This window comes from Chiloscyllium punctatum, chromosome 16, assembly GCF_047496795.1.
Source record: "Chiloscyllium punctatum isolate Juve2018m chromosome 16, sChiPun1.3, whole genome shotgun sequence".
Lineage (NCBI taxonomy): Eukaryota > Metazoa > Chordata > Chondrichthyes > Orectolobiformes > Hemiscylliidae > Chiloscyllium > Chiloscyllium punctatum.
The window spans coordinates 25,491,031-25,519,020 of NC_092754.1; the positions used below are offsets into that span (position 1 = coordinate 25,491,031).

General features: G+C 46.3%; 1 protein-coding gene across 2 annotated transcripts in view; it reads left to right on the forward strand.

Moving 5' to 3' along the window:
* The window catches only part of vwa1 (von Willebrand factor A domain containing 1), a 47,545-nt gene that overhangs the window by 4,862 nt on the left and 14,693 nt on the right, over positions 1-27,990 (forward strand). For both annotated transcript variants that reach the window (XM_072586502.1, XM_072586501.1), the window contains exon 2: positions 13,374-13,937. In XM_072586502.1, the coding sequence (XP_072442603.1) occupies positions 13,374-13,937 (564 nt within the window). The remainder of the gene's footprint in view (positions 1-13,373; positions 13,938-27,990) is intronic.

The window sequence follows — 27,990 nt, forward strand, 5'->3', positions numbered from 1 at the left end:
GGGAAGGGGGGAGGGGGGACAAGCGGGAAGGAGAAGGGGAGATGGGGGCCAAGCGGGATGGGGAGAGGGGGGCCAAGCGGGAAGGGGAAGGGGAGAGGGAGGCCAAGCGGGGAGGGGGAGGAGAGGGGGAGACAAGCGGGAAGGGGAGGGGGACACGCGGGAAGGGGGGAGGGGGGACAAGCGGGAAGGAGAAGGGGAGAGGGGGGCCAAGCGGGATGGGGAGAGGGGGGCCAAGCGGGAAGGGGAAGGGGAGAGGGAGGCCAAGCGGGGAGGGGGAGGAGAGGGGGAGACAAGCGGGAAGGGGAGGGGGGACACGCGGGAAGGGGGGAGGGGGGACAAGCGGGAAGGAGAAGGGGAGAGGGGGGCCAAGGGGGATGGGGAGAGGGGGGCCAAGCGGGAAGGGGAAGGGGAGAGGGAGGCCAAGCGGGGAGGGGGAGGAGAGGGGGAGACAAGCGGGAAGGGGAGGGGGACACGCGGGAAGGGGGGAGGGGGGACAAGCGGGAAGGAGAAGGGGAGAGGGGGGCCAAGCGGGATGGGGAGAGGGGGGCCAAGCGGGAAGGGGAAGGGGAGAGGGAGGCCAAGCGGGGAGGGGGAGGAGAGGGGGAGACAAGCGGGAAGGGGAGGGGGGACACGCGGGAAGGGGGGAGGGGGGACAAGCGGGAAGGAGAAGGGGAGAGGGGGGCCAAGGGGGATGGGGAGAGGGGGGCCAAGCGGGAAGGGGAAGGGGAGAGGGAGGCCAAGCGGGGAGGGGGAGGAGAGGGGGAGACAAGCGGGAAGGGGAGGGGGGACACGCGGGAAGGGTGGAGGGGGGACACGCGGGAAGGGGGGAGGGGGGAGGGGGGACAAGCGGGGAAGGGGGGAGGGGGGACAAGCGGGGAAGGGGGAAGGGGGGAGGGGGGACAAGCGGGGAAGGGGAGAGGGGGGACAAGCGGGGAAGGGGAGAGGGGGGACAAGCGGGGAAGGGGAGGGGGGGACAAGCGGGATGGGGAGAGTGGGGGCCAAGCGGGAAGTGGAAGGTGAGAGGGGGGCCAAGCGGGGAGGGGGGGAGGGGGGACAAGCGGGGAAGGGGAGGGGGGGACAAGCGGGGAAGGGGAGGGGGGGGACAAGCGGGGAAGGGGAGGGGGCGTCAAGCGGGGAAGGGGAGTGGGGGGACAAGCGGGGAAGGGGAGGGGGGGACAAGCGGGGAAGGGGAGGGGGGGACAAGCGGGGAGGGAGAGGAGAGGGGGAGACAAGCGGGAAGGGGAGGGGGGACAAGCGGGAAGGTGAAAGGGGGGCAAGCGGGAAGTGGGGGCAAGTGGGAAGGGGGAGGGGGGACAAGCGGGAAGGGGGAGGGGGGACAAGCGGGAAGGGGGAGGGGGGGCAAGCGGGAAGGGGGAGGGGGGACAAGCGGGAAGGGGAGAGGGGGGACAAGCGGGAAGGGGAGAGGGGGGACAAGCGGGAAGGGGGGAGGGGGGACAAGCGGGGAGGGGGGACAAGCGGGAAGGGGAGAGAGGGACAAGCGGGGAGGGGGGACAAGCGGGAAGGGGAGAGAGGGTCAAGCGGGAAGGGTGGAGGGGGGACAAGGCGGGAGGGGGGACATGCGGGAAGGGGAGAGGGGGGAGAGGGGGGACAAGCGGGAAGGGGAGAGGGGGGACAAGTGGGAAGGGAAGAGGGGGGACAAGCGGGAAGGGAAGAGGGGGGACCGGCAGGAAGGGGAGGGGGGGACAAGCAGGGAGGGGAAGGGGAGAGGGGGGACAAGCGGGAAGGGGAAGGGGGATAACTAGGGAGGGGAAGGGGAGAGGGGGGACAAGCGGGGATGGGAGAGGGGGGAAAAGCAGGGATGGGAAGGGGAGAGGATAACTAGGGAGGGGAAGGGGAGAGGGGGGACAAGCGGGGATGGGAGAGGGGGGAAAAGCAGGGATGGGAAGGGGAGAGGAGGGACAAGCGGGGAGGGGAGAGGGGGGGACAAGCGGGAAGGGGAGGGGGGGACAAGCGGGAAGGGGAGGGGGGGAACACCAGGGAGGGGAAGGGGAGAGGGTGGACAAGCGGGGGAGGGGAGAGGGGGGACAAGCGGGGAGGGGAGGGGAGAGGGGGGACAAGCGGGGAGGGGAGGGGAGAGAGGGGGACAAGCGGGGAGGGGGAGGGGGGAGCGGGGGACAAGCGGGAGGGGGAGGGGGAGGGGAGAGGGGGGGACAAGCGGGGAGGGGAGGGGAGAGGGGGGACAAGCGGGGAGAAGGGGGACAAGCGGGGAGGGGAGGGGAGGGGGAGGGGTGGACAAGCGGGGAGGGGAGGGGAGGACAAGCGGGGAGGGGGCGGGGTGGGGGGGACAAGCGGGAAGGGGAAGGTGGGGACAATCAGGGAGGGGAAGGGTAGAGGGGGGGACAAGCGGGAGAGGGGAGAGGGGGCCAAGTGGAGAGGGGAGAGGGGGGACAAATGGAGAGGGAGAGGTGAGAGGGGGGACAAGCGGGGAGGGGAGGGGAGAGGGGGGACAGCGGGTAAGGGGAGAGGGGGGGACAAGCGGGGAGGGGGAGAGGGGGGACAAGCGGGGAGGGGAGGGGGGGAACACCAGGGAGGGAAGGGGAGAGGGAGGACAAGCGGGGAGGGGAGAGGGGGGACAAGCGGGGAGGGGAGGGGAGAGGGAGGACAAGCGGGGAGGGGAGAGGGGGGACAAGCGGGGAGGGGAGGGGAGGGGGAGAGGGGGGGACAAGCGGGGAGGGGAGGGGAGAGGGGGGACAAGCGGGGAGGGGAGGGGAGAGGGGGGACAAGCGGGGAGAAGGGGGACAAGCGGGGAGGGGAGGGGAGGGGAGGGGGGGACAAGCGGGGAGGGGACGGGAGGGGTGGACAAGCGGGGAGGGGAGGGGAGGGGCGGGACAAGCGGGGAGGGGAGGACAAGCGGGGAAGGGGGAGGTGGGGACAAGCAGGGAGGGGAAGGGTAGAGGGGGGACAAGCGGAGAGGGGAGAGGGGGGGACAAGCGAAGAGGGGAGAGGGGGGACAAGCGGAGAGGGGAGAGGTGAGGGGGGGACAAGCGGGGAGGGGAGGGGAGAGGGGGGACAAGCGGGAAGGGGAGAGGGGGGACAAGCGGAAGGGGAGGGGGAGAGGGGAGTCAAGGGGAGAGGGGAGACAAGGGGAGGGGAAGAGGAGAGGGGGGACATGTGGAGGGGAAGGGGAGCAGGGGGACATGGGGAGCGGGGGGGGCATGGGGAGAGGGAAGACATGGGGAGAGGGGAAGGGGAGAGAGGGGAAGTGGAAAGGGGGGACATGGGGGGAGGGGGGACATGGGGAGAGGGGGGGACATGGGGAGAGGGGGGACATGGGGAGACGGGGACATGGGGGAGGGGGGACATGGGGAGAGGGGGGACATGGGGAGACAGGGACATGGGGAGAGGGGAAGGGAGAGGGGGGACATGGGGAGAGGGGAAGGGGAGAGGGGGGACATGGGGAGGGAAGGGGAAGGGCAGACAAGGGGAGTGGAAGGGAGAGGGAGACCAGGGGAGGGGAATGGGAGAGGGGGTACATGGGGCAGGGGGAGGGGGAATGGAGAGTGGAGTCAAGGGAGGGGGAATGGAGAGGGGGACAAGGGGAGGGGAAGGGGAGAGGGGGGACATGGGGAATGGGAGAGGGGGGTACATGGGGCGGGGTAGGGGAGAGGGGAGACAAGGGGAGGGGGAAGGGGATGAGGGGGGACATGGGGAATGGGAGAGGGGGTACATGGGGCGGGGTAGGGGAGAGGGGATACATGGGGAGGGGAAGGGGAGAGGGGATACATGGGGAGGGGAAGGGGAGAGGGGAAGGGGAGTGGGGGTACATGGGGAGGGAAGGGGAGAGGGGGTACATGGGGAGGGAAGGGGAGAGGGGGGTACATGGGGAGGGAAGGGGAGAGGGGGGTACATGGGGGAGGGGAAGGGGAGAGGGGGTACATGGGGAGGGGGAAAGGGAGAGGGGGTACATGGGGAGGGGAAAGGGAGAGGGGGGTACATGGGGAGGGGAAGGGGAGAGGGGGTACATGGGGAGAGGGGAGACAAGGGGAGAGGAAGGGGAGAGGGGAGACAGGGGAAGGGGAAGGGGAAGGGGAGAAGGGAGTCAAGCAAAGAGGGGAAGGGGAGAGGGGGGATATGGGGAGGGGAAGGGGAGAGGCGGGAGAGGGGGGACGGGGGGGACATGGGAAGTGGAGAGGGGAGACCAGGGGAGGGGAAGGGGAGAGGGAGTACATGGGCAGGGGAAAGGGAAGGGGAGAGTGGAGTCAAGGGGAGGGGAATGGGAGAGGGGAGACAAGTGGAGAGGGGAAGGGGAGAGGGGGGACAAGGGGAGGGGAAGGGGAGAGGGGGGACATGGGGAAGGGGAGGGGGGGACATGGGGAGGGGTAGGGAAGAGGGGAGGGAAGGGGAGGGGAAGGGGAGAGGGGATACAAGGGGAGGGGAAGGGGAGAGGGGATACAAGGGGAGGGGAAGGGGAGAGGGGAGTCAAGCAAAGAGGGGAAGGGGACAGGGGGGACATGGGGAAGGGGAGAGTTGGGACAAGGGGAGACAAGGGGAGGGGGAAGGGGAAAGGGAGAGGGTGACATGTGGAGGGGAATGGGAGAGGGGACACATGGGGAGGGAAAGGGGAGAGGGGAGACATGGGGAGGGGAGGGGGATGGGAGAGGGGAGACATGGGGAGGGGAGGGGGATGGGAGAGGGGAGACATGGGGAGGGGAGGGGTCATGGGAAGGGGAGACATGGGGAGGGGAAGGGGAGAGTGGAGACATGGGAGGGGAGGGGTCATGGGGAGGGGAAGGGGAGAGGAGGGACATGGGGAAACATCGGGAGAGGAAGGGGAGTCATGGGGAGGGGAAGGGGGAGAGGGGGGACATGGGGAGGGGAAGGGGAGGGGGGGGACATGGGGAGGGGAAGGGGAGAGGGGGACATGGGAAGGGGAGAGGTGAGAAGTGGACATGGGGAGGGGAAGGGGGAGAGGAAGGGGAGAGGGGGATATGGGGAGGGGGATGCAAGAGGGCAGACATGAGGAGGGGAAGGGAAAGGGAGAGGGGCACATGGGGAGTGGAAGGGGAGAGGGGGACATGGGAAGGGGAGAGGGGAGAGGTGGACATGGGGAGAGGAAGGGGAGAGGGGGCACATGGGGAGTGGAAGGGGAGAGGGGGACATGGGAAGGGGGAGGGGGAGAGCTGGACATGGGGAGGGGAAGGGGGAGATGAAGGAGAGAGAGAGGGGGAGAGTGGAACATGGGGAAGGGGAGAGGGGGTAGGGAAGAGAGAGGGGAGGGGGAGGGGGAGGGGGAGGGGAAGGGGAGAGAGGGAGTGGGGGAATTGAAGGGGAGAGAGGGACATACAGAGAGGGACATGGAAGGGGACTTCTTTAATATTGTCCCCAGGGCTTGCTTATTTGCTGTCTCCCATTCTGTGCTCTCCTCTCCCTGGGTCGGATGAGACTTTGGTGCAACTTTTGAGAAGTGGGTGGCATCCAGCAGGCACTTCAAGGAAGAGGAGGTGTGCCAGCTGTTGACCTGCCCCATGTGGAGAATGCACTGGGGATAAAAGAACACTCTCTCATTTTAATGACAGCACCTCTAAACTGGGTGAACCCGGTGGACAACAGAGACCCTGGAGCCATGTAGTATCTCAACCCGCTTAACCTAATGGTTTTCTGTCCCATATTATTTCACTGACATCCCTCTTCCCCCCCCCTCCCCCCCACCCCCCGACCTTATTCCACCACATCCCCACCCCCACCACCCCCCCACCCCCCACCCACCCACATTTAGTTGTTGCCAGTATAATTTCAAACACTCAGACCCCTTTAGCTACAACCTGGCAACCAGCTCTGACCTACCACATCAGAATTTTTCTCCAGTTTAGCATGTATTGACTTTGCATTGGGTACTAGCGTCTAGCCACTCCTGAAATACAAAGCCGTCATATTGGAATGTGTACACACTCCCTAGTGATCACCCCACCCCAACCCCATGAGCAAAACAACAAAGGCTCGTGAATCCAAGTTATTACTGATAACATATTGGTGTGATTTTTAGCTGGTCCCCTTGTAAGCAATAAATGGCCATTTCCTGTTTGTGGACCAAGCCAGCGATAAACTTGGATTTGAACTGTATTGCAGACAGCAATAATCTCTCATCAAAGAGCAATGGGGCTTTCCTGTGCATCTACACAGTCCTCACACCTGGAATATAGGCTGCTATCATTTCTGAAATAGGGAGAAAGCATCTTAATGACGTTATTCAGGTTGAACATCCCAAAAGTGAAATTCATTAAAGCTGTCAAGAGCAGTTTGTTACAAACTACCCTCCCTTCTGGAGGTGTGTACTGTGAAGAGATGGAAAGAGTATGTGAGAATAGGGAAGTTTTATTTTAATAGAAAGGTTTGATTTATGAAAGCAATCTGTGGCTTCAAGTTTTGTCTTGCTAAATGTACTGTATATCTGCTTCATGTTCTACTGTATTACTAGAAACCTAAAGACACAGTGTTTACCTCACTCTGACAGGAGATAACACTCTAGTCAGGTGTCTGGAAAGTTAAAAAACAATAGACTTTCATATTTGTGACCATTCAAAAAAGATTACAACCTAAAATGTCAAGTCTGTTTTTCTCTCCAAAGTTACTGCCCAGCAGTAATGCTGTGTGCTTCCAGCATTTTTGGATTATATTTGTGAAATTTCCAGCATCTTGATTGTGTATCAGGCATCGCTGTTATTAATGGACCCCCTGTAGCATAATGAGTACAAAATGTTCAAGTTCAATATGAAGTCAAATATATAAGTCAGGAGATTGTAAATGGCCATCAAAAGGCTCAATTCGAAGAAATGGGAGAACAACTAACACACCAGTTTTGGAGAGGTCATGTAACAGTGCTTCAGCAGAGGTCAAGTGGAACTCCTTTTATAGACATAACACTGAGCATGAAAGTTAGTTACATTCCTGGTTATCAACAAGCTTAAACAAATGTGATCTTGAATAGATTAATAAACAAATTAGAGAACAAGAATAATAAATAATCTTGAAAAAAAATAAACTGGAATTAATAATTAAGCAATCCAAAAATAGTAGTCAGAGGTACAAAGAAAAAGCTAGATAAAAATTGTAGAGGCAGTGGCTTGGCACTTTAGTGAAATTAAATGTCTTTTCCAGTATTAAAATGTATTAGGCTAGGGAAGTGCTTTGAAGTGTTTCGCTGTTATGTTATTTTAATGTGATTTGTTGTTGATAACTTCAACATCTGTAAACAAGTTTGAAACCGAACATGAACACAAGTCATAAACATCCTTTCAACAATTCAGATAGGACAATGTGTGCTTCCAAAACAGGAATAGCCTAAGCAAAATTCATCACTTCAAATGAGTAAAATTGTACTCTTTAGACAGCTTAAAAGAGCACAAAGCAAATATGTCCTCGGAGATGGATGATTGTTTATCTCAGAGGGCTGAGAGACCAAAATGGAGATTTGAGTAACACAAACAATGAATATGAGGGAGACACTAGGTAGGAATTAGGCAGCAGAAAATTGAAAACAGGGTAAACTAGTGCCTGTATTGGAAAGCAGAGGTACAACTAAAGATCCATTTACTTCAAAATAAAATGACGAATGGATGTCAGATTGAAATTTGAGGACGATCAGTACAATAATTTAGTAAACAAATCATCATAGATTCAGAAGGACACTGCCTGACATACACCTTCAATGTCATCAATGAAGTGACAACTCCAGTCAACTGTGGAAAGTCCTATATTGACTTCTAAAAGATATTTGATGTAATTCTGCAACGAGACTGCTAATTAAACTCAGTATGTCAGTGATCCAGAGTAAACCCTCTGATTAGATAAATCATTGATCAAATAGTTGGGAAAAATGAGTGCTTGCAGAAGGAATTAAGTTGGTCTGGACAGACTGGTGTTGAAACTATAGCTATTTTTAATTTACGTAAATGACCTGAATTCAGAAACTAAATGCAAAGTGATCAATCCTCAGATTGTACCAAAGTAAGAGATGCAGTGAATTTGGAGAAAACTGCCCTGAAATTACAGAATGAGTTGGATAAAATATATCATGGAACAGAATGACAGTTGCAATTCAAGGGAAGTAAATTAAATTTTGTTCACACACATGTAAAGACTATTTGGCAGATTTAGTCCATGATGATATTGCAGTAATTATCAATAGAGCTGAAAGAGATTTAGGATCCTTAATAGACTTGACACTTGTCAGGGGGTATTTTGACTTTGTGTGATGGTATTAAGTGGGTGAGACTGAATTAATCACTTACTATATGCCTCCAATGCTTTAATTTCCCAGTTAAGTCAGGAGAAGAAAAAATTAGAAAGCGTATAGAGTGGATCACCATATCAACGTTTCCATTTTATATAACCACCCAAACTGCTTGGAGTGTTGCAAGGAGTCAACGGCAAGTGTGCCTTTTCTGTTAACTCTTAAGATCCAGCCAACAAAGATTCCACCTAGTAAAACATACAGTGTGGTAAAAGGATAATAAATACTTCTTTATACAAACATTGTTTAATATGTGGAACAAACTTTGAAAAAAGTTAATAGGGAAAACAAACTTACAATTTTTTTTCAGAATGAATAGAATGCTGCAATGAAAAGAGTTTAGGATCCTTTTGACTTAGTTAAGGTGGGCTGAATGATTTTCTAACATCGGACAAAAATATACTGGCAATATATTTTTAAACATGTGATTTAAATATAAAATTACAGCAATCCACACATTAGCAACGTCACACGGGTACAGTATTGACCTGAAGCACATTATTAAGACATGGTTGAAAGAACTTCATTCTTTAGATTAGATTAGATTACTTACAGTGTGGAAACAGGCCCTTCGGCCCAACAAGTCCACACCGCCCCGCCGAAGCGTAACCCACCCATACCCCTACATCTACCCCTTACCTAACACTACGGGCAATTTAGCATGGCCAATTCACCTGACCTGCACATCTGGAGTGTGGGAGGAAACCGGAGCACCCAGAGGAAACCCACCCAGACACTGGGAGAATGTGCAAACTCCACACAGTCAGTCGCCTGAGGCGGGAATTGAACCCGGGTCTCTGGCGCTGTGAGGCAGCAGTGCTAACCACTGTGCCACCGTGCCGCCCATTCTATGCTTACCCTCCACTATACTTGACATAGGAGAGCAATGGTTAGGAGAGTCAAACATCAACATGGATGAAAGATTAGCTGGCTATCAGAAAGCAGACAGTAACTGTAAATGCGTCCTTTTCAGATTGGCAATATGTAATAAATGGTGTGTCACATGGATTGGTACTTGGACCTTAGCTACTGATAATTTATATTAATAAAAGCACAGGAGGTATGGTTCCAAAATTTGCTGATGACCCAAAGATAGGTAGGAGATGTGTGATTACAAAATACATTGATGGGTTGCGTGAGTCAACAATGATGTGGCAAATGGAGTATAATGTGAGTGGCCTAAGATGCGGCAAATGGAGTATAATGTTGGAACATGTGAAATTGTTCCTTTGACAGGAAGAATGAAAAAGAACCATATTATCTAAACAATGTCAGAGCTCTGAGATGCAGTGTTTTCAGGTGTCTGTCTACATGAATTGCAAAAGGTTAGAATGCAGGTACAGAAATAGTTAGTCGAAGAGTGTGGTGCTGGAAAACCACAGCCGGTCAAGCAGCATCCAAGGTGCAGGAGAGTCGATGTTTCGGGCATAAGCCCTTCATCAAGAATGAGCAATCCTCATTCCTGATCTCTAGCATCTGCAGTCCTCACTTCCTCCATACAGAACTAATTAGCAAAGCTCATAGAAAGTTAGCATTTACCATAAAGGAAACTGAATGTAAATGTAGGGAAGCTATGCTTCAGTTGTGCAGGGCAATGCTGAGACCACATAATAGTGGCCATCTTATTTACAGAAGGAAGTAAATTGTAGTTCGGAGAAGGCTTGCTAGACTATCACCTGGCATGGGAGAGTTGCCTTCGGAGGAATGATTAATAGGCTAGGCTCATATCTGCCAGAGGTTAGAAAACTAAAGATAAATTGATTGAAATAACCAAAATCCTGAAGGGTTTTGACGGGGTAGATCTGGACATGATGTTTCTGCTCATGGAAAATTCTCAAATTAGGGGTCACTTTTTTAAAAATCAGGGTTTGCCCATTTCAAACTGAGGTTAGGCGAATATTTTTCTTTGAAAGTTGAGAGTCTTTGGAACTCCCTTCATGTTTGGGTGGTGGAAGCAGAGTCCTTGAATATTTTTCAGACAGAGGTAGAGAGATTCTTGTTAAACAAGGGGGGAAATGTTATTGGGGGTTGGCAGGAAAATGGCTTTGAGGTTACAATCAGATCAGCATGATGTTATTGAATAGAAGAACTGGCTGGAGGAAATGAATAGCCTACTCTTGATCCTGATTTGTGAGTTCCTCACTGTTACTCTGTAATTAACTTATGCGATACCTGAGTGTGTGTTGGGCAGTATAGATGGAGCTTTACTCTGCCCCCTGCTGGTGCTGTACCAGCTGAGGCCATGCTTGATGTTTACGTTGCATGTCTGAAATGCAAAGTTTTTCATGAATAGTCAAACAAAGTTCACCTTCATGAGAAAAAAAGTTCATAACTTCTTGTAAAGTGTATTCCTAATCCAGTCCATTCTTAAGTGCATGAATGTGTTTAGTCTTTATAAAGAATTAACAACAGCTGCAATTTACATGCAGCAATTGTCTCGCTGAGCGGGGGTAGTGAGCTAGTTCACAGAAGGATTCTTGTGATGTGGTGATAATGTCCCTACCTCTGGGAGAGGAGTTCTGAGCTCAAGTCCCGCCTGCTACAGAAATATGTTATAACATGTCTTAATGGAATGATTTTATTTAAAAAAAGCAACTGTTACTAGTTGTGTAAAAGTCTATTTTATTTAAGAACAGGAAGGGTTTAGAGTGATGTAGGCCAAAGACTGGTAAATTGGACTAGATTAATTTAGGATATCTGGTTGGTATGGACAAGTTGGACTGAAGGATCTGTTTCCATGATGTACAGCTCTATGACTCCATTTTGGACAAATACTGCAAGAGCAATTATTTTATGCACCAACTTTTATTGGAAGTGACAGAAACCCATTGATAGCAGGGTGACAAGGGTACATGACAAAGAAGGCTAAGTGGCTTATGTGCACTGGGAGTGCCTGTCTTTGATCTGCTGTGTATGGAGTATGATTGTCTCAAGTTGAATGAATCATATATTATTGTGCTTCAAGCACAATAGAGTCACTTCTTATGCATTTACACACTGCTTGGGGCCAAACATAAATCTTTTGTATGGCTGTTAGTCAGCCTTACCAGCAGCTTGTATTACCATCAATTCTGGTTTGTGTGTCCTCTCTTGAATCACTGACTACCACATTTACTTACTGTTCAGATTTAATTTTTATTTCATTAACTCGCAGATGCAAGTTTCATATTTCTTTTAAGGGCCACTTTGGAAACTTTGAACCTCACTGTGAAGTTCTGCTGTGTAATACCTGCCTAATACACTGCTAGTTACAAATGTCAGACAAGAATTGAGGGGAATGAACCAAAGTATAGCCAATGAACATGGCAGTGTGGTATGACAGTGAACTGGTTTGAGGGAAAGGGTACCACAGTAAGAAGAATGGTCCAACCATCACTCATAATTTAAATCTTCAAACTACTGAAATCCACCTTGTCACGTTTTCCCTTCTGATTATAATTTTTTTTTATTTTAAATGTTTTATTAAGCCTATCTTTCTAATCTACCTGTTCAGAGCTGTTGTGACACAGTTCTGGAGTAGATGGGACTTGAACCCAGGTCTCTTGATCCAGGAGTAGGTACTCCTTTATGCTTCTAAGGCTTTGTAATGATGTGGATTGATTCGTAGAGCTGCTCTTCACAACCTCAAAGTGCCCCAGAGCCAATGAAATATCTTTGAACTGCAGTGAATTTTGTATTAAACAAATAAACAATTTCTGAGTAGACTCCTACAAACAGCAGTGAAATAAGTGACTACTAGTTGTTTGTTACCAATGACGGATGAGGGATTAATTTGTCGAGGGCACCAGCAGAACTCAAAGCAGAAACTGCCAGAAATGCTCAGTCGGTCTTGGCAGCATCTGTGGAGAGAGTATGAGAGTTAAGGTTTCAGGCCTGTAAACTTTCACCAATGCTGTCAAATGTTGACTTACTCCATTTCCTTGCCCTAATAGTTGATGAGTAGACCATTTTACCGAAAAAATTGATTGTACAGTATTCCTTTCCATTTTTTCCTTTGATAGGAATTAATTGCAATTGTGGGATAATTAACAGAAAGCAATCAAGTGCAAAACCTCAACTTATGCCATAAAAACATTGGAAAACTCATAGGTAAAGCTAGTCAGCCAGCAGTTTCCATTTTGAAATCATTGAATTTTCAGTTTTGGAGGCATTTCAGGTTATTTATTTACTGTAATAACCGCATTTAATAAAACCTAATAGACGAGACAAACAGAATTGTGCTTCTCAAAGACCACATCAGTTTGAGACAAGTGCATTCATTCATACATTTCAGAGAGGATGCTGAATGTGTGAATGATTATCTCCCACTGAGCACAACACAGGATTGATTGCATTTAAGCAGACTATTTAAATAGGGTGGATGATTAGAGTGAGAAGATTTGATTGACAGCTCATCCTGCCAATACCCAATACAGTGGAGACAGGTCAGCAGTTATAGAATTTCATAGAATCCCTACAGCGTGGAAACAGGCCCTTTGGCCCTACAAGTCCACACTGACCCTCCAAACAGTATTCCACCCAAACCCATTCCCCCATTACTCTACATTTACCCCTAATCTACATATCCCTGAACACTATGGGCAATTTAGCATGGCTATTCCACCTAACCTGCACATCTTTGGGTTGTGGGAGGAAACTGGAGCACCCAGAGGAAACTCACGCAGACACAGGGAGAATGTAAGTCAATTTAAAATAAAGGTGTTCGCCTCGAGTTTGAAGTTGGAAGCAGCCAGAAATGCTTTCATTGTCTAATCAACCCCATTAGAAATGCATCAATATCCTTTTGGCAGGAGGGTTATCAAAATTGCCTCTCCATCCCCAGAACCATACTCACTATTGATTGCTGGAGTCAGATAGTATATTCTGACTTGCAACCTAAAGATTCTCAGGATCTTTCTCATATCTCGACACCTCAGTGTCGAGATCGTTAGTAACATTTGTAAATAGAATTTAATTCTGTGCCAATGCAAATATTGATTCGCAATAAAATCCACAAGAAAACACTGAAAGCATCCAGCAGATTGGGCATTATCAGTGAGAGAAACAAGTTGATGTTTCAGCTCAGTTGATAGCTGTGCCTTTATTCTAATTTAATCTATTGTCTTTCTTCCTTCTTGCACAGGAGCTGAATATTCTGTAGAGGATGCAGAAGGAGATCTGCTCTTCTTGATGGACAGTTCTGGGAGTATCTTGCCCTATGAGTTCACTGAATTGAAAGAGTTTGTTGTTGATTTATTGAAGCCATTCACCATAGGCCCCAGCGATGTGCAAGTCAGCTTCATGCACATTAGTGATGACCCAGTGTTGGAGTTTCCTTTCAACAAATACATGTCAAACACTGCTCTCCAATGGGGTCTTCTGAATATGGAGCAGAAACTGGGCGACACCAATACTGGCAAAGCAATGACTCGTGCCAAGGACACCATGTTCACACAGAAAGCTGGTGCCAGACCAGATGTTCCTAAAGTCCTTGTATGGCTAACAGATGGGGCATCATCAGACGATATATTAGAGCCCATCCAGCTCCTCAAGGACCTTGGAGCAACAATTTTCATTGTTAGCACGGGCAGAGGCAACTATATGGAACTGAAAGCAGCAGCTAGTGACCCATCAGAAAGGCGCCTGTATTACGTGGATCCGGATGATATATACGTTATTACTGAGGAGCTGCGTAACGAAATTCTAGGTACATCACTGCTTTGGTCACTATTTCCATACAATCATTTGCATCTGTGATATGTTCTCTCCAATCCTAATACCATCATCTTTTGTCACTGAAGGGTCCAGAATCTCCTCAGTCCCCTATGTGTGCAGTTCACCGACTGCCTTGAGAGACTAAGCAGCTCCAAGGACTGTGCATGTTCAGTTTTTCTGCAATAAAAAGGAGGCAAAAATCCCAGGCATTCAGTACCAGAGGTTGTATATTGGTTGGAGATGACAAAGTTGTCTTGAGTTTTGTACTGAAAGTTAGAAATACTTTTCATCATGTATAAGGCAAGACTTCTTGATTTCTTCAGTAGGCTATTAATGCACTTGCAGGTAGTTTTTGAACATGTCTGTAACTGGAACAGCTGCTGAAACTGGGGATGGAGATTATCCACGCTTCAGTAAATACTGAATCTCTTATGGTGCATTCATGAGGAGCTTTTACTTGTTTAGAAACATTAATTGAAGACGTTTATTTACTACTGAATCATGCAGGCATCTAGTTCCTTTAACATGTGATTGGAGCCCATGGTCAAAGGGCATGAGTTGATCATTTTAGAATAACACAAACCACTGAAGTATTCAAGGAAACAAATGTATTAAAGACAACCATATCGAGAAATATTTCTGTCTAAAGTTGCAGGACTATTCTAATGAAACAGTTTGCCAGCATCTGAATTAGGGAGGAACAAAGTTCTGTAATTTGTGCTGCTTCAGATAACGTAATATGAGTTGAATACCATTGTAGCACAATTTGAAATGAAGCAGTATCAACTAATTTAAATGTTATCTCCCTCGCACAAAATGATATCAGATCCTTGAGTTATGGTCACTAGGAAGGTTTCTTTGGAGAGAAAATAAATTGGTTAAAAAGAAAAGGTGAGGAATAGGAGCAGATTAGCTTGAGGAGCAAAGGGTAAAAATGTGGATAAGAACTCTACTTATTACTAACCTTGGTATTGCCAGTGTTCCAAATAATACAGAAAAATCATAGGAATATTTTTGAAGCATAAACAAGAGCTGAGCAAATATCCAGCACAGAACTTGCCACGTGGAAGCAGAAGCATGTTGCCAGGTTTGGAGGATTTGAGCCACAGGGAGAGACTGAACAGGCTGGGGCTGTTTTCCCTGGAGTGTCAGAGGCTGCGGGGTGACCTTATAGAGGTTTACAAAATTAATGAGGGGCATGGACAGGATAAATAGACAAAATCTTTTCCCTGGGGTGTGGGGGTCCAGAACTACAGGGCATAGGTTTAGGGTGAGAGGGGAAAGATATAAAAGAGACCTAAGGGGCAACTTTTTCTCACAGAAGATGGTACATGTATGAAATGAGCTGCCAGAGGAAGTGGTGGAGGCTGGTACAATTGCAACATTTAAAAAGCATTCGGATGGGTATATGGATAGGAAGGGTTTGGAGGGATATGGGCCGGGTGCTGGCAGGTGGGACTAGATTGGGTTGGGATATCTGATCGGCATGGACAGGTTGGACCGAAGTGTCTATTTCCATGCTGTACATCTCTATGACTCTATATATCAAAGACTGATTCACGCAGGTATCTTTGGTGAGTTGTATGGAGAATGATTAAAGTGCCATTTAAATTAATGAGCATAATAATTCTCATAGCCAGAGTTTAGAGGGTTGTATGATCTGCTATCGGATTAAGCATCACCTGTTCTGAGCCACTAAATGAGACAGGGTTGGCTCCATGTGACGGCTTAATTTTTTAAAAGATTGTTGTGGGATACAACATTGCTGACAAGTCCAACATACATTGCCCATCTTTCATTGCTCTTCAGAAGTTGGTGATGAGCTACCTCTTTTAACCATTACAGTCCTTATATTAAAGGGTCCTTTGTATGAGAGTAGTTCTTGAACTGCCAGCTACATTCCTGAATTACAGACTCATACCTTACACGTAGTTGAACTGCCTTGAGACATATAACTGGCATTTTAATTCACCTTCAACACAATGATCTTATTTCTCACATTTTCTTTGCTGTTGGTCTGCAATAGTATGTTATACCATGCACAGAAAAATAGGCTGTTGTATTCACTTAGACTTATAGGACAAGTTGCAGCAGCTCACAATGTAATTGGAGAGAGAGGCATAGAGTTCAAGAGTCTCTGGGTTGGATTTTGGCTTCTATGACAAGTAAATCAGGTCAAAAAATATTCTGATTCACCAGATTTACCTTGGTAGAAGGTGCTGTGACACACTATGTGTTTGCTTTGGGATTTCGGATGTGAGATAGAGCCTGACCTACTGATCCTTGAAGCAGAACACTGGCAGAAATGGACCCTGCAGCACGTGAATGCAGGCCTTTCAGAAGACGCACCTCTCGTCTCTGGGACTTTGTCCGAGATGTGATAGGTGATTTTAAGCCCTCTCACCTTCACCTGTCACACTCTCTTATATTCCACAGGCCTCCCATGGGCCCTTATGCTTCCCATGCCATTCCGATTCTCACATATATCCCCCGGGTGGAGGTGGATACTGCAGATGCTGGAGATTAGAGCCAAGATTAGAGTGGTGCTGGAAAAGCACAGCGGGTCAGGCAGCATCCGAGGAGCAGGAAAAAACATTGATTTTCCTGCTCCTCGGATGCTGCCTGACCTGCTGTGCTCTTCCAGCACCACTCCAATCTTGACACTTCTATTCCCCACCCAACTCCAGGTGTCCTTTACTCAAATGCCAACTCACTCAGTATCCATTATGCATAGACCTCAAAAGCCATGAGGAGATAAAATAGAATAAAGTTCGAAAAAATCTAATATAGCTCTCACTAAACAAACTTGGTAGTAAAACAAACTCTCCAGTCATGAAAGCCCATTCAAAACTTTTAAATCTCAAGTGCTTTGTCACTAATAACTACAATAATATTCTGCAACAACCATATTCAAAATCTTTTATTAGACTTTTCAACCTGTCAATCAAACTTTGCTGAGGTAACTGAGTTTCAGGAACTTAGCCAAACATTCATAAAATGCACTTGGGGAATTGTCAACAATCAACTATTAAAATTTCAAGAACCTATGCTACACCACCTGGTTTGTTAACTAAAGCAATACAGCCGAATGTCAGTTCAGAAGATTCACTGATTATTGGAAATTTATTTGATAGTCTAAAGATCAGAGGATTTAAGAAATCATCAACGAATGAAAGTTAGATCATCCATATTTGCCCATCAAGCCTATTTATGTCTATTCCACAAATTTGTGATTTCTTTTCCCTGCTCTGTCATCCAGACAGCCCTCCATCACACCTCCTCCATTTCCAAATCCATTGCCTAAACCTCCCCCCCCTTCCAAACGCAATAAAATAGAGTCCCTCTTGTCCTCACCTACCACCCCACCAGTCTCCGCATCCAATGTATCATCCTTAAACACTTCCTATCAACTCTAATTAAACCCCACCACCAAGAACATCTTCCCTTCCCCACCACACTGCCTTCCACAAGGACCGTCTCCTTCGCAAATTCTTGGTTCGCGCCATTCTCCCCACCAACACCCCCAGGTGTGTTCTCCTGCAACCAGAAAAGATGCAAAACCTGCTGGCACACCAGCCCCCTCACCTCCAATCAGGGTTCCAAACCGTCCTTCCAGGTGAGACAGAGGTTCACCTGCATCTCTTCCAACCTAGTTTTCTGTATCAGGTGCTCCCAGTGTGGTCTTCTCGACATCAGAAAGACCAAATGTCAGGGCATGGTTCGCCAAGCACCTCAGCTGGGCTGCAGTGTCCGACCTGACCTCCCAGTCCCCGCCCATTTTAATTCCCCTTCCCACTCCCTTCCGACATGACCATCCTTGGCCTCCTTCATTGCCATAACAAATCAAATTGGAAGAACACCACCTCATCTTCCACCTGGGCAGCCTACAGACCGGAGGACTCAACTTTGAGTTCTCCAAATTCAAATAACCTTTCTTCCCATCACCCAACTCTCTTCCACCTACCTTCCATTCCTTCCATCAACCAACCAGGTTTTACCCTCTACCTGGCTTCACCTATCCCCACCTCACCAACCTGCACCCCCCCCATCCCCCTTATCTGCATCTCCCCTTACACCCACCCCAAGCCCTGAAGAAGGATTACACCTGAAATGTTGACTTCTCCACCTCCTGATGCTGCCTGGCTTGATGTGTTCTTCCACCCCCCCCCCGTTTGTCTGATTTGGGGACAAGACCCTTTCAACAAAAGGGGGTTTGTTTGAATTTAGCACTGAATTCACATAATCCTGCTGGGTCTACCTTATGTGTGAGTCACTTAATGTCCTCTTTCACCCATCAACAAAAGCTGAATCTGGAAAAATGGGGCAAGACTTTAAAAAATTGTCCTTCTGTTTCACTCTCTTGCCTAATCAAACAGTAAGGTTGAAATGTCTTTAGATTTTATGAACACTTCACATCAGAAGATTTGTCTCCTTTGAGATGCCTATAAGTTTAAGGTTATATCCTTTCCCTTTAATTGTTAATGATGTTTGACTGTGGTTCATTGTGTCTGACCCCAATTTTCCTGAATTGCACAAAAAGAAATTGAAACAGAAAATGCAGTTACTCCAACTGGGATTACTCCAACTGTAAATTAAAATTTACAAATAACCTTTAGAATCCTTTTAGTGGCTTAATTACTCAGCTTTCAGCTAAGTTAAGACACTTGATACATAACTCCTCCCCCACCATTCTCCCCATTGGTGACCCTGTACACAGAGCAAAAAAACCTGATAATGAAATTCTTTTACTCAGCTGACCAGGTTTTATGCCAATGTTTGAGTATGCGAAACAAAAGGACCTTTCTAAGATGGTGAACATGTAAATGCAACACAGAAGGAATTCATAGCACAAAGATATTGGCCCCCGGGCATGGGTGAAGCCCACATATCCTAGTGTTAATTATTGGGCACTGAGAACAGAACACAACAGTAAATAATGACCGTAGGACTATAGCAGGTTCAAAAAGGCAGCTCACCATCATCTGCCCAGAAGTAATTAGAAATAGGCATTAGTTGCTGCTCCCAACAACAACATCCACATTCTGTGAATTAAAAAAATCATAATATGGAAACATGTCTCAATACAATCTTGGGATAATCATCAGAAAGAAACTGACACTGTACCCAAAAGAGGCATTTGGACAACTGACAGAAAGCTTGGTCAAAGCTTTGATGGATGGTCTTAAAGGAGGAGAGAGAAATGGAAAGGGTTAGGGAGGGAATTGCAACTTGTTGAACTCAGACACATGAAGGCTCAGCTGACATATATCCCCCTTAAACTTTTCACCTCTCACCTTGAATGCATGACCTCTTGTTATTGAATCCCTCACCCTGGGAAAAAGCTTATCTCTATTTACCCTGTCTATATCCTTCTTGATTTTGTAGACCTCAATCAGGTCCCCTCTCAATCTCCTTTTTTCTAATGGCAACAATTCTAACCTATTCAACCTCTCGTCATAGCTAGCACCTTCTAAACCAGGCAACCATCCTTGTAAACCTTCTCTGCACCCTCTCCAAAGCGTCCACATCCTTTTGGTAATGTGGCGACCAGAACACAGTATTCTAAATGCAGCCAAACCAAAGTCTTGTCCAATTTTAACATGACCTGCCAGCTCTTATACTCAATACCCAGTCCAACAAAGGCAAGTGTACCAGATATCTTCTTGACCACTCTATCCACCTGTGCTGCCAGCTTCAGGATACAATGGACCTGAACTCCCAGATCGACTTTTCCCAAGGCTCTTCCGTTTACAGTATAGTTTGCTCTAGAATTAGACTTCCCAAAATGCATCACCTCACATCTGCCTGGATTGAACTCCATCTGCCACTTCTCCACCCAACTCTCCAGTCTATCTATATTCTCCTATGTTCTTTGACAGTCCCCTATGCTTTCTGCTACTCCACCAATCTTCAGGTCATCTGCAAACTTACTGATCAGACTAACGATGCCCTCTTCCAGATCACTTATGTATATTACAAACAACAGTGGCCCGAACACTGACCCCTGTGGAACACCACTGGTCACCTTTCTCCATTTCAAGAGACTCCCTTCAACTACTAGTCTCTGTCTCCTGTTGCTCAACCAGATCTTTATCCACCTACCTAGAACACCCTGTGACTTCACTTTCTCCATTAGTTTACCATGGGAAACTTTATCAATCGTCTTACTAAAGTCCATGTATATGACATCTACAGCCCTTCCTTCATCTATCAACTTAGTCACTTTCTCAAAGAACTCTATTAAGTTGGTAAGGCATGATCTGCCCCACACAAAACCATGTTGTCCATCACTGATAAGCCCATTCTTTTTCAAATATAAATAGATTTTATCCGTCAGTACCTTCTCCAGCAACTTTCCCACCACTGACATCAGGCTCACTGGTTTATAGTTACCTGGAATATCCCTACTACCCTTCTTGTACAGGGGGACAACATGAGCAACTCTCCAGTCATCCGGCACCTCACCTGTGTTTAAGGATGCTACAAAGATATCTGTCAGGGCCCCAGCTATTTCCTTTCTCGCCTCCCTCAACCTGGGATAGATCCCATCTGATCCTGGGGATTTGTCCACCTTAACATCCTTTAGCCTAACCAACACATCTTCCCTCCTTATGCCAACCTGATCCAGAGTAAGCAAACTTCTATCTCTAATCTCAGCATTCATCACCTCCCGTTCTTCAGTGAACACTGATGCAAAGTAATCATTGAGAATCTCACCCATTTTCTCAGGTTCGAAACATAACCAACCTTCCTTATCCTTTAATGGACCAACCCTTTCTCTGGTTACCCTCTTGCTTCTTATATAAAAATAGAAGGCCTTGGGATTTTCCCTAATTCTGTTTGCCAAAACTATTTCATAACCCCTTTTAGCCTGCTTGATTCCTCATTTAAGAATGGTCCTACGCTTGCAATATTCCTCCAAGGCCCATTCTGTTCTTAGCTGGCTGAACCTTATGTATGCTTCGCTTTTCCTCTTGGCTAGTCACATGATTTCTCCTGTCATCCATGGTTCACAAATCTTGCCCTTCCTATCCCTTGTTTTCAAAGGGACATTCCTATCCTGCACTATCTTCAACCTATCTTTGAAAGCCTCTTACTTATCAAATGTGGACTTTTCTTCAAATAGCTGTGTCCAATCACATTTCCCAGCTCCTGCCTAATTTTGATATAATTGGCCTTGGCCCACTTTAGTACTCTTCCCTTAGGACCACTCTCATCTTTGTCTACGAGTATTCTAAAATTTGCAGAATTGTGGTCACTATTTGTTCTTTAACTTGTTTAGGTTGGGTATTGGACCTCATCAGCTTCATGAGGGACCATTACATGTGTGAGTCTGTGTTCTTAACTTTTCAGCAACAATTCTAAATGATGCAGGCTAGGGTTCCTAGGGCTTGGGAAGCTGGCATCCAGGGGGCATTACAATTGACGGAGACAAACACACATCCTTTTCCAACACCTCTTGTGGGTCGGGCCAAGCAGGACAGCTTCCCTTCCCTCACCAGTCCCCCTCCCCCAATGTCACTGTTCAAGTCTTTCTGTCATGATTCCACCTCCTTCTCTCAGATCTCCATACCAGCCCACTACCTCTCTTCCCCATGTCCATGACCTCTCTCCCTCTTTCTTCTCCAATCCACAGCTTTGATTTTGTCCTGCTTGCCTCCTCATTCAGTACTTCTTAATCTGCCTGGCATGAAATGTAGTTCCAGAATTCGAATGAAATTCTGCCATTAAATTTAGTACATTCTCCATCCTTCCAATGTTTTCAGGTTTCATATCTTCTCTGTTCCCCATAACATTGGGGATTTGGTTTTAGACAATTAGGCCAAGGAGGAGCATGTAAATGAAGAAAAGGAAGAACAAGGGAGTTTAGCTACAGGGCTGTATAGTCCTATTGACTTCAAGATTCAAAAACTTTGGCTAAACATTGTCTTACAACAGTTGTTGCTTTGTATAGCAGAATAGTACTGTGTTGTCTAAAATATTTGCTGCCAGTTGTTGGTTGCTGTTCTGGCAAAGACACCACAATGCAGTCTCTCGTTAACAAGATTAATAGAGTAAGAGGTGTCTGAAACTCCTGTTCCTATTTTATAGGTCTCAGTACTCTAAAGAACCACCCCTTCAAGGCCTTTATTCACTACTGCTGGGACATCACACCTTTAACTAGCTAGCCCCTACTTGGCAGTGATTGACTCATTTGGCTCAAGCAACATGTGAAGTTTCCAATGATTTAAACATACTGAACATTGGCAGTAGCAAAGCCAGAGTGAAATCCAATGGCTTGACTTAATGTGGGGAACTGTGATGAAACGATATAGTAATGTGTAAAGAATACAAAGAATGAAAAGCCTCCATACACTGTTGTTTGGTACAAGCTCCCTCAATCGTCCCATTCCCCAAGTTCCAATTTTAAGTGCTTCTGAAGCAGTTACTGGTTTTTAAATTGTGTGGAGAATTGATGGCTTTAGAATTTGTTCCAGGAATAATTCTGAACCACAGCTGCTGGCCATCATGAGTTCGCAAATCATTTTTCACAATCTGATGTGACACTGCTTTACTCAGTAGGAGGGAGGCTCTTTGGAGTTGGAAGATGTTGAATAAAGCAGACCTGGTTGAAATATATAGAAAGTCAGTAAGGCAGCGGAATAAACAATAGTAATCCTATACAAATTTTAGGAATCCAGGCCCGTGTTACCTGTGACTGCATGTTTCCAATCCTTGGCATAGTACTGTAATTAAATTGTCAACTGACATCCAATGTAAACCATCTGTCCTCATCCTTCACAAACTGTCTGTGACCATTGGTATACTTGTCACCACCCTTTCCCTCCAACTTCTCCTCCCGTTGCTTGGGACCATGAAGTAAATCTGGGATGCCACTTTAAATTGCAAGCGTAAGGTAAATATGATCAACTAAGGTTTATTTTTGGGACTGATATCAACAAATCCCACTTCACACAGAGTGGAATGGAAAAGAAGCTTTTGAAAGCAATTAAGAGACAACTGGACATTGTAATGACCAAAGGGTGGTCAGCATAGGTAGACAGATTAAGATGTGCTGAGCAACTGTCCTCATCTGTAATGATTACGTGAATTATTTATGCAGAAAGACATAGGGTTCATATAAGCAACTACTGCCCTCCCCCAAGTCGAAGACTGCATTGTTGAGGCATGTGAGGACCAGTGCCATAGAGGGACATGTTTCCAGGGCATGTTGTTACACTGTACAAAACATTCTTGACTTGATGTGTAAGTACTATGTAAGTACAGACCACGCATTGTAGCAGCTGGAACCCTCAGCCTTAATTGCAGTGAACTGTGACTTGCTGCTTCCCACTCCCAGCTAGCATTTTTCAGCTGCTTCAGGATTGGGGACTGGTTTAAAAACGCAACATCTGTCTGATCATCTGTTGTGTTGTCTCAGCCATGAATTCTGGCTCGTTCCACTTGGAGCTTCATTTCCCTTTTATAATTTTGAAGCTGTAACATGAACATCACTCAGACTTCCTCCAAGGTGTGTGTCTCTCTCCTTTCCAGATCTGCCTGCTTATCTGCTCTTGCACGCTTCCTCTGCCTATCTCTGTTGCTGTGTCTCTCCCTCTGCCTGTCTGTCTGTTTCAATCGCTAGACAAAATTTAGCTGAAGAATCTATTTTGATCTAAGGCCTGAGACAGTAGCTTTGTATGGGCGGCACGGTGGCACATGGGTGGCACGGTGGCACAGTGGTAGCACTGCTGCCTCACAGCGCCAGAGACCCGGGTTCAATTCCCACCTCAGGCGACTGACTGACTGTGGGGAGTTTGCACATTCTCCCCATGTCTGCGTGGGTTTCCTCCGAGTGCTCCAGTTTCCTCCAAAAATGTGCAGGTTAGGTGGATTGGCCATGCTAAATTGCCCGTAGTGTTAGATGTAGGGGAATGGGTCTGGGTGGGTGCACTTTGGCGGGTCGGTGTGGACTTGTTGGGCCAAAGGGCATGTTTCCACACTGTAAGTAACCTAATCTAAAGCTGTGGTAGGCTTGTCAGGTATTAATGGAAAACTTGAATTAAATGTGATTTTTGGGGTTTAGGTTCAAAATTTTACAGGATCCTGAAAAACACTTACTTTTATGAATCTGTGCAAAATTAATTCTTTCATGGTATTGAATTCAACAGCCAGCTCCTGCCTTCAGGCCATGTTGGTAGATTGTGCACCTCACAACCAATTCTATTTATTATTGGTACCAGGTGTCTTGTCTGCAGATTTTCCAAGTGTTTTGCTGCTTTTTTTTTGATAAATCTAAGTTACCTAGGCAAAGAATGAGTTAACTGAAGAATTTGACATTTTCCCAGATATCGGGCCAAATGTTTATGGGATTATGCCATCGCAGACAGAGAGTAAACAGTTAGTTACTGTGTCTGTCTCCATCCAGGGTAACCCAGGCATTATGCTTAAAGCAAAATAAAGATTAAGTTGCCCCCCTCTCTCACTATACTAAAATTTCTGAGAGTCTCACTTCTATATCAGGTCACATTGTACTGGTTATATCAGGTTGTACTGGTATGTTGCGCAGATGGGAACTGGAAATTGCAAAAGGACACTGATTAAGTCAATAGCTCAAATTTCAGACATGGAGTCCAACGTGGAGAATGGTGAGGTCATCCATTTTGTATTGTGGGTAAACATAGACAGTCCTTGTATATGTAGCAGAAATAAAGATCATTGATGCAGAAGCCAAAGTCTCCCAAGTTCCAAGTTATTAGATGTTCCATGGACACACAAACATCAGAAGGCAATGGTTAACTGTAGAAAATGACAGACCAACAGACACTGAGGTCAACTTTTTAAATGTCTTCCTTCTGTTTTATTTTCCAACTTCCGACTATTGCCAGAGTTATTTTATAACTTGACTCATTGTGTTAGTCCATGCATGTTCCATAAACTTTACTGTTTTGTCAACATATCTGATGCTGGTGGTCTAGAAAGTTAGCTGAAAATGTTAGTGTTTAGCCTTAACAAGACATAGAATGTGCACTATTATGGCTACACTACTGATAAGTAACATGAACAAACGAGTTATACTAAATTTTAAATGCAATGTAATCTATGTGTTGTTTAATATACTGATTGTAATCTCTGTGAAGATTGCCATTCTCAGCAAAGTTTGGTGACCTTTTTAACTCAAATAGCTTAATACAAAAATAGTTATTTATCCACTTTATTTTTAAACATGAGAGGCTAAATACTTCATCAATAGTAGGAGACTCAGATTTGTGGAGGGACAAAGGTTGTTCATTTATACAACTCACTAAATGCTGGTGAGCAAATATAAAAAGTAACCAAAACGGCTAATGAAATGTTGGCAGTTAGGGTTTGGATTACAAGGATGTCTGGGAGTGATGCTGTGCTCCATCCGGAATCCTGGTCAGACTCCACTCGGAACACTCTATTCCATTTTCGGCATTACATATTAGGAAACATACATTGGTCTTGGAGGGAGTACAGATTGACTTGAACATACTGGAACTCAAAGGGTTGAATTGTGAAGGCAAGAGACATAGACTTGGCTGGTGTTCCCTTGAGATTATGGGATGGTCTCACTGATATGTTTAAAATACTAACGATTTGATGGGATACATACAGAAAGACAACTTTCTGTAGTAGGGAAATTGCAGGATAAAAGGACATCTTAAATTTAGAGCTTGTCATTTAGGAGATAAAATATTTTTCATTGAAGAGGTCGTGGAAAGCTTGTCCCTTCTCTCTCAAAAGCCTGTGAATACTGGGTCAACCAAAATATTCAAAATGGAGATAGCTAGAGTTTTGTTCAGAGGGAATTTGAGGGTAAATAGATTTGAGACATAGGTGAGCCATGATCTGATTGACTGGCAGAATAGCCTTGTGGGGATTTTTTTTTCCATGTTCTTAGCATAATGATAATATTTAGAAACTGTCAGCTCTCCATTATACATTTCTCTCAACCAATCCAAATACAAATGAGCTTTGATCCCATCACAATGGCAGGACAGCATTCCCGAATATTCAAAGAAGAAAAATTGGCATTTATAAAGTACTATTCGCACCAGTTAATTAGTTCATTGTGATGTTGGTTGATGGATAAATATTGACCAGCACTTCTGGAAAAACTTCCCTGTTCTTCTTCAAATAAGTGTCATGGAATCTTTCATATCAAATGTGTACAGTTGTGGGTTCCACATTATAGGAAAGATGTGAACACATTGGAGAGAGCAGAAGCAATTTAAAGAAGAATGGTTCAAGGAATTAGAAATTCAGTAATGAGGATAAATTAAGTTGGGACAGTTCTTCTAGAAGAGAAGAGAGCTAAGAGGAAGTTTTAATGAGGATTTCAAAATCACGAACAGGCTGGATTGTGTAGACAGGGAGAAGTTCTTCCCATTTATAAAATGAAAAAACCAAGATTTAAGGGCACAGATTTAAAGTGACATGCAAAAATGTAAGGGTGATTGGAAAAAAAATGTGTTTTCATTGAGTGAGTAATTTGGATATGGAACACACAGCCTGGAAGTATGTTGGAGGCAGGTTCAACTGAGGCATTCAAGAGAGCATTCAATGATTGATTTGATTGAAGTATTGTGTAGGGATATGAGGAAAGGGTAGGAGATTGGCACTAGGCAATAAGACAATGAGAAATAGCAACAGTAATGGGCCATTCAGCCCAACAAGCCTGTTCTGCCATTCAATCGAATCATGGCTGATAATGCTCATTTAACAAGCTGGTACAGGCATGATGGGCTAAATGGCCTCTTCTACCATAATAATTCTGTGATTCTGAATGTGACAAAGCACACAAGGCCTTGTGTCTGAAATATCAGAGTGCAGGCCAAATCTAAAACTACAGGTCAGTAGATTTAGTTTTACAAAAGCTCGGGAGTGAGCTGGTCCACCTGGGTGTTCAATTTGATTTTCCACACTTCACTATCAAACTGATTGCGGGTGTAGATCGTGGATCATTGAAATTTGAGATCTAAATTCCTTTGGCCCACTGTGTAGAGGGAAGCTGTATTTATCATGTCACACTACGCATAACCCCCGGGGGTCCCATTGCGAAGGGTTGCTGGAAAAACAGATTAGTCGCAATAGAACCAAACTTTCCTAACTGGTTCATTTTTAAATTAATTCAAAGCAGAACTGAAAATTGAGATATTGATTTAAATAATTCTATACAAAGTCAAATATCTGATTTCTTTGGGCATGTTTCACTGATTTTATGGATTGAGGTTGAGAGGTCTGGGCATAATGAAAACTGATCCTGTTAGGTGGTTCCACTAAGAAAAAAACCTGTCAGAATTCGGAATAAATCCAATTTGAGTGGTATGTTCATTTTTTCAAATGTTGAACATAAAACGCTGGAAGCAATCAACCAGGGTGGCAGCTTTGTGGGGAGAGACACAGTATTAATGGATGAGATTTTGACACTTCCAAAATTTTACAATGTAATAATGTACACACACAACAAACTCAATGACCTCTCAACAAAGGAAAAAAATACTGGTGAAATGAAAGCAGCTTGGCTCTTGTAGCTGATTCTGAGCTTCAGGCTTTTTTTGTGGATTTTTTTATAGTTAATATATAGCAGAAGCAAAAAATTTTTATTTTGAATCATTTTTTGGAATTTTTACAGTCCAAAACAAAAATACACAAAGAAGCAAAAACGTAAAGGAAAGATTTCTTTCCACACTGGGTTTGTGGGAGTGGCCTCCACGTGTTTGTCATGTTTTGATCTGAAGGAGCTTGTGGGAAAGGCCTGTCCATGTGTTTGTTTGAAGATTCCAGAGAGCAATTGTTTGCTGTTTATATATAGAATATAGAACATTACAGTGCAGTACAGGCCCTTCAGCCCTCGACCTGTGAAACCAATCTGAAGCCCATCTAAATTTTCCATTCTCGTCCATATGCCTATCTAATGAGCATTTAAATGCCCTTTGTGAGTCTACTACTGTTGCAGGTAGTACGTTCCAGGCCCCTACTACTCTCTGAGTAAAGAAACTACCTCTGACATCTGTCCTATATTTATCACCCCTCAATTT